This window comes from Eurytemora carolleeae, unplaced genomic scaffold, assembly GCF_000591075.1.
Source record: "Eurytemora carolleeae unplaced genomic scaffold, Eaff_2.0 scaffold2, whole genome shotgun sequence".
NCBI classification, from domain to species: Eukaryota; Metazoa; Arthropoda; class Copepoda; order Calanoida; family Temoridae; genus Eurytemora; species Eurytemora carolleeae.
In genome coordinates, this window is record NW_019396051.1 from 188776 (window position 1) to 196081 (window position 7306).

Below are 7306 nucleotides of genomic sequence, written 5' to 3' on the forward strand. Positions count from 1 at the left end.
CCCCCCCCCCCCTTGAAAAATAAAATTCCCCCCCCGTCACTAAAGTGCTAGTTGCACCCCTGATTAGGATCTGGACAAATTTCTTGATACTTCTGCCAATTTTTAAGGTTTAAAAACACTAGACCTCATATTTTAAATCCCTAGATTAGAATCTTTTGTTGGGAATTGTTTTACTCGAATACTACTTAAAGCTAGAAATTGTGTTAATGAAAAAATGTCGCATGGATCAAAGACAATTCAAAATATTTATTTATATTTATATTTACATTATATTTACATTATAAATAGTTGAACGTATTCCATACCATCCGAACCAGTTCATATATTTCTCTCCATTCGGATAGGACAGATAAGAAAACTATAAATAATATTTTTGAGGACTGTTCCCTGGAGTAGAGAGATAGCAGGGGTGTCAAAAACCAAGATTTCTCAATTGTTGTCTGATTCTTACAGGAATCAAAAGATCTCAAAATTATTTTATAATAAAAGTTATGTATTTATAATATTTGTTATAAATTGTTTTGTCAGTAAATATATTTTTTATTTTCCAATGTCTTTAATATATTGCATGTATTGAGAAGGAAAAGGTTCACTGTAGAATAGGTAATTTTATTAATAAAGGAACTTATTGTTCTTGTCTCAAAATCTGATTTTTTAATCCCTATATCTTTGCAACCTTTAATATGTTAAACTATAAATTTTGTTAGATTAAAAAGTCTTAAGTTTGAAACATCAAAGGTTTACACCATTGCAGGCTGGTGGCAAAGATATAGGGATTAGAAAATTTTAGACAAACAGGGCTTAGGATCCATTTAATTTATATGGAAATCCGCCCTGAAAAAAATGGATCTAAATCCAGTTTATGAAAAATGTTCGAAATATTTTCTTTTTCACTTGAGGAGTGTCGTTTTTAATTCAAGTGTCAGCCTTGATATGAGTGATCATTTTTAGGACTAAAATAAGTACGATTTTCTCTTCTTTTTAAGCTTTTATTTACTTTTTTCTCAATCATTTCTTTTTTCATTTTAAACTTTTATCTACAATTTTCAAAAAAAAAATTCTCTTTCATTTTTTCACATTAATCTATTTCTCTATCTTTCTATTTAACTTTCTATCTATTTATCAATTCCATCAATCTATCTATCAATCTGTCTATATGTTAATCCAAAGTCTTTGTGTTTTCCTATCTTTCTAACTATTTGTTGACGCGAAGCTCGTCCATTTCTTAATATTAGGCGATCTTTCTATTAATCCTTTAACTAGGTAATAGCTAAAACATATATAAGAGCCACTTCTGGGATTTTAAATTATGTTGATATCACTGTGGTTCCAGAGTGATCTCTCAAAGTTGGTGCTGTATAAAGCGTAACTTCTTTTTATTTCATTACGTCTTTTGTTACGTTTTTGACGTTTTTTCATCAGATTGGTATGAAAACATATATGCAGCCAGGTAGACTATTATCTGTCTCCACAATTTACCAAGCTTTATGTTGAGACTTTAAGAAAATTTTAAAATTTTGAAAGTGTCCGATCTTTCTCAAAACTGAAATGCAGGTGCATTGAAACATTGTGATACATTTTGAGCTAGGTGGTTGACCATTTTGAAGCTTCCTTTTTGCGTTTTTGAGCAATAATAAGGTAAACAAATTAACCTTTGACACAGAGCTCTCCCATTTCATTTTTCTACATTTTTCCCTTCCATGCCACATCTTACGGTCTTCCATGGCACAGCATTTGAGTCTTCCGACAGTTATTACATTTTTAAATGATAAATTAAGTGCATTGAAATCATTGAAATTGTGATTTTCAAAATCCAGCGATGTCATGCAAAAGATATATATTAAAAGAACTTGATATCTAAATTTTAAATTGAAATAATGCCGATTCAATGGAAATTCTTAAACGAGATGAAATAATCCTGATGCATTTTTAAACTCAGGTCATGTAAACTCCCAAAAATAAATTCAGTCTTTCCGGTCATGTTACCTTGTTCAGAGGGCGCCCATAACCGAAAATTTGCACTATTTTACGAGAAAATTGCAAAAAAGAATTTATTTTTGAGGAAATCTGTAACGCTGAGGTAGTGACAGTAAATATTGTGATTTTTCTCATCTTTTCTTTTTCTTTAGACTGACTCAAACAACTTGCCCTGGTGCTCACAATGCGTAAAATGATGTAAAATTTGCTTTATATAGTGAAAAGCAGTTTATAAACTGAACACACAATTCATGGACCTTTCAATAAACTTCTAAAATTTCTTAAAGGTATGAATATGATCTTTTGCGTAATGCGGCAGGATTTTAAAAATTGCAATTCCAATGCCCTAAATTTATCATTTAATAACGTAATAACTGACGGAAGACTGCTGTTGCATGGAAGACCGTTTGGTTGTGGCTCATGGCTGCAGGAAGACAAAAAAGATAATATGTGGACTGGAAGGGGAAAATGTTGCGGATTATGGCCGCCAGCCTTCCCCCGCTCTCAACACGTACTATAAATACAAATAAATATATATACTTAAAAAGCAATGTTATACAGTANGAATCCTTATTTACGCCACTGAATTGTTGTATTTTCATTTTTTACTTACCATTAACATGAATTACATGATTTCAACTTTTGCCCCATAAATTCCAAAGGGGGGCGAACGGACTATTGCCCCCCCCTCTGTTTACGCGCCTAGAAAATAATTATCTAAAAAATTTGCACTGCTAGTGCTACCATAAAAAAGTGGTATGAAATGAAGGAAATTTAAAGCCTTAAGACTAATGTGAGTAAATCTACAGATATCATAGGAAAAGATGTATTTACAAGTGAAAAATGAACAAATAAAAATGATACTATAATAAAGCTCTGAAAGCCGTAGCTCTCTTACGGAATCTCTGCCTTTCATTTGCCTTGTACTCCTTGTACTCGACGAGTTAATCTTCCGTCTTCAGACTCTTTGTGATTACTGACTTCATTTCGGATTTAGCTTAAGCCAAACCTAGTTTCTTCTTCCAAGCCGTGGTTCATGTGACCATGTCTATATGACTTGAATTTGGATCTGAGGAAACGGTGACTTCGGTTTTCCACGCGTTCAAACATGTGTTAAAACATGTGTTCAAACATGTGTTCAAACATGTGTTCAAAGCTGCAAGCATGTTTTCTGGGTTGGCATTTTCAAATGACAAATATTTCTCCACGTTGGAGACTTATCATCCGCCCCACTTTCTGTTCAACCTAATAGCTATACAAAAGAGCTATAATACGTTGTCCTGTTTATAAGCCGGACCACTTGCAATATGAGCTTAGCTCCATGGTTCGTATGAGGACTGATGGGGTTATATCAATGGAACTATCCAATCTGAGTTTAACCCCGAATTCGAATGAGAACTGAGGGGGTTACATCAATGGAACTATCACTATTCCGGGCTGTCGAGCTCACACCAGTTACAGTACTTAGTGATTAAGGTGAAACAATTACAAAGACGACATTTAAACACAACTTTCATGGGTTCAAGTGTACACTTAACTCCCTTCTCTCCTTCCTAGTCCTCTCTCTCTCTCTGACTCTCTCTCTCTTCACTGTTTATAAACCTTTACGAGAGCTGTGAATAAGAATACACCTGTGACATTGTGAAGTTATAAAGATGCTAACATGACCGTGAAAGAAGTAACACCGCCGCCATTGACCAACGCTAGGCAAGGACAAGGGTAGGATAAATCTTTTTATTTATTTATGAAAAAATATATTGCAAACAGCTGATTATTTTTTATCTGTTAAATCAAGGAAACGTGTCATAACTATAAACCCTGTCATCGTTTATGTTTTTCAGTTCTAGTGATTATAATCACTTGGGCGTGAAGCCCTGTCCATTTTATAGGCTGTTAAAATATTTCAAACCTCAATGTAAAGTTTTGCCTCTAAACTAAACCAATTACTGAACAACTGTTTTCAATCCTACGAAAAGTTTTCTGATCCACATCCCTCTCGCTACCCCCTTCCTCTTCATTAAATTATGTACATGAAATTAAGGGTCTGTTATTGCTACAATACAATAGTAATTAATATGTTTGATAATTTTGATATTAATTTTTGAGGGAGGCCCCCAGAATTCAAGCATATTTAATCAATCAAAATTAAAACTTAAAGCAAGTGAATTGTAAGCCATGCAATTTCTACTGTCATGAGAAACAAGATGTAAATATTAAGTTGGTCAAATCGGTAAAATGATCATGATGAATTCGTTTACTGTTATATTGTCCTAGCAGTTAGTTTTATTTGATTTCAGGTCCCGCAGTAACAACGCTCAGCGCCCCAAGTCTGTACAGCAGTGGTCTGTAGTTGATGTACAGAAGTGGCTTCGTAGACATTGTGGAGATTATTATCATCTGTACTGTGAAGCATTTTTGGAGCAGGACGTTACAGGTTAGATTATTTCTATTTATAAAGGGTGATTCTAAAAAAAACACACAAGATGGTAAAAATAAATATTAACCAAAAAATAGATAGAAGATTGCCAAAAGCTCATTAAATGTTAAGAACAGGATCCTGTAAGATTAATTGATGGAAAAAATAATGACAAAACATCTGAACCCATTTTGAAATGACACATCAAGGTTTGTATACAAGCCAGTGCTGGAGAAATGAAAAAGTGACTATTTTCTAGTAGCTTGTTTCTAATCAAAACCCATCACACAAACAATTTTTTTTAAGCTTCATTTGTCATGTTTAATACAAAAAAAATAAAATCGCATGGAAGATATTATGTATGTAATAAGGGTAATAATATATATATGGAATGAAGAAATATTGTAAAGTAAGGACCAGGTAGAAGAGAGATAATGGAAAGTAAAGAACCTGGTGGAAGAGAGATAATGGAAAGTAAAGGACCAGGTAGAAGAGAGATAATGGAATGTAAAGAACCAGGTAGAAGAGAGATAATGGAAAGTAAAGGACCAGGTAGAAGAGAGATAATGGAAAGTAAAGGACCAGGTAGAAGAGAGATAATGGAAAGTAAAGGACCAGGTAGAAGAGAGATAATGGAAAGTAAAGAACCAGGTAGAAGAGAGATAATGGAAAGTAAAGAACCAGGTAGAAGAGAGATAATGGAAAGTAAAGGACCAGGTAGAAGAGAGATAATGGAATGTAAAGAACCAGGTAGAAGAGAGATAATGGAAAGTAAAGGACCAGGTAGAAGAGAGATAATGGAAAGTAAAGGACCAGGTAGAAGAGAGATAATGGAATGTAAAGAACCAGGTAGAAGAGAGATAATGGAAAGTAAAGGACCAGGTAGAAGAGAGATAATGGAAAGTAAAGGACCAGGTAGAAGAGAGATAATGGAATGTAAAGAACCAGGTAGAAGAGAGATAATGGAAAGTAAAGGACCAGGTAGAAGAGAGATAATGGAAAGTAAAGGACCAGGTAGAAGAGAGATAATGGAATGTAAAGAACCAGGTAGAAGAGAGATAATGGAAAGTAAAGAACCAGGTAGAAGAGAGATAATGGAAAGTAAAGGACCAGGTAGAAGAGAGATAATGGAATGTAAAGAACCAGGTAGAAGAGAGAGAAAAGAAAGTAAAGGACCAGCTTGACGAGAGAGAATGGAAAGTAAAGGACCAGGTAGAATAGAGAGAATGGAAAGTAAAGGACCAGGTAGAAGGGAGAGAATGGAAAGTAAAGGACCAGGTAGAAGAGAGAGAATAGAATTTAAAGGACCAGGTAGAAGAGAGAATAGAAATTTAAGGACCAGCTAGAAGAGAGAGAATGGAAATTAAAGGACCAGGTTGAAGAGAGATAATATAAATTAAAGAACCAGGTAGAAGAGAGAGAATAGAAATTAAAGGACCAGGTAGAAGAGAGAGTAGAAATTAAAGAACCAGGTTGAAGAGAGAGAATAGAAATTAAAGAACCAGGTAGAAGAGAGAGAATAGAAATTAAAGAACCAGGTAGAAGAGATAGAATGTAAAGTTAAGGACCAGGTAGAAGAGAGAGAATAGAAATTAAAGAACCAGGTAGAAGAGAGAGAATAGAAATTAAAGGACCAGCTAGAAGAGAGAGAATAGAGATTATAGAACTAGGTTGAAGAGAGAGAATAGAAATTAAAGAACCAGGTAGAAGAGAGAGAATGGAAATTAAAGAACCAGGTTGACGAGAAAGAATATGAATTAAAGAACCAGGTAAAAGAGAGAGAATAGAAATTAAAGGACCAGGTTGAAGAGAAAGAATAGAAATTAAAGAACCAGGTAGAAAAGAGAGAATAGAAATTGAAGAACCAGGTAGAAGAGAGAGAATAGAAATTAAAGGACCAGGTAGAAGAGAGAATAGAAATTAAAGAACCAGGTTGAAGAGAGAGAATAGAAATTAAAGAACCAGGTAGAAGAGAGAGAATAGAAATTAAAGAACCAGGTTGAAGAGAGAGAATAGAAATTAAAGAACCAGGTAGAAGAGAGAGAATAGAAATTAAAGAACCAGGTAGAAGAGAGAGAATAGATATTAAAGAACCAGGTAGAAGAGATAGAATGTAAAGTTAAGGACCAGGTAGAAGAGAGAGAACAGAAATTAAAGGACAAGGTAGATGAGAGAGAACAGAAATTAAAGGACAAGGTTGAAGAGAGTGAATAGAAATTAAAGGACCATATCTTGAACAATGTGTTCAATGTTTATTATCTATGTATTGTAGAATAATATAATATAAAATGCAAGGTTTTGTGCCAGAATAGTAATTTATATGGCTGCTTCTCCGGTAATAACTCATCAATACTTGGAGAAAAAACTTGTTTTTATCAGACCTTAGACACATTTACGCAGTTTGCTTTAATTTCAATCTAAATATAGTTCGTTACACTTTATATTATTGATTATTTTTGAGTTCATCTTATCTCTATTTAAAGGGATTGTAGACATAATTTTCAGCAACCCTCCATTCAAAAGAAATGAGCCGTATGTTTGATTTACAATGCAATGGAACCTTCAAAACATCTTGATGAATAATAATAAGGAAGTCTTCGTTGATTTTTTATCTATTAAAGTGTAAAATTCTGACTATTTCCTTCCTGTAGCATAAATCAGCAAGCTACTTTTATAGAGAACCCACAACTAAAAATGATTAATTTTCCGAAAGGAAGGGACGTAATTTCATTTACTAGGCTCTCCAAGATGGGGGGGGGTTTTCAGATCTTATCTTATCTTATCTTATCTTATCTTATCTTATCTTATCTTATCTTATCTTATCTTATCTTATCTTATCTTATCTTATCTTATCTTATCTTATCTTATCTTAGGCTTTAAGAATTATATTTGTATTGTTTATTGAATTTGCCC

The 7306-nt window shown here is 33.6% G+C and overlaps 1 protein-coding gene across 2 annotated transcripts in view; it reads left to right on the forward strand.

Annotated features, from left to right (window-relative positions):
• LOC111704655 (uncharacterized) overlaps positions 1-542 on the forward strand; it is a 9301-nt gene extending 8759 nt beyond the window's left edge. For both annotated transcript variants that reach the window (XM_023476956.1, XM_023476965.1), the window contains exon 6: positions 379-542. In XM_023476956.1, the coding sequence (XP_023332724.1) occupies positions 379-396 (18 nt within the window). In that variant the 3' untranslated portion in view covers positions 397-542. The remainder of the gene's footprint in view (positions 1-378) is intronic.
• The last annotated feature ends 6764 nt before the right edge of the window (positions 543-7306 follow it).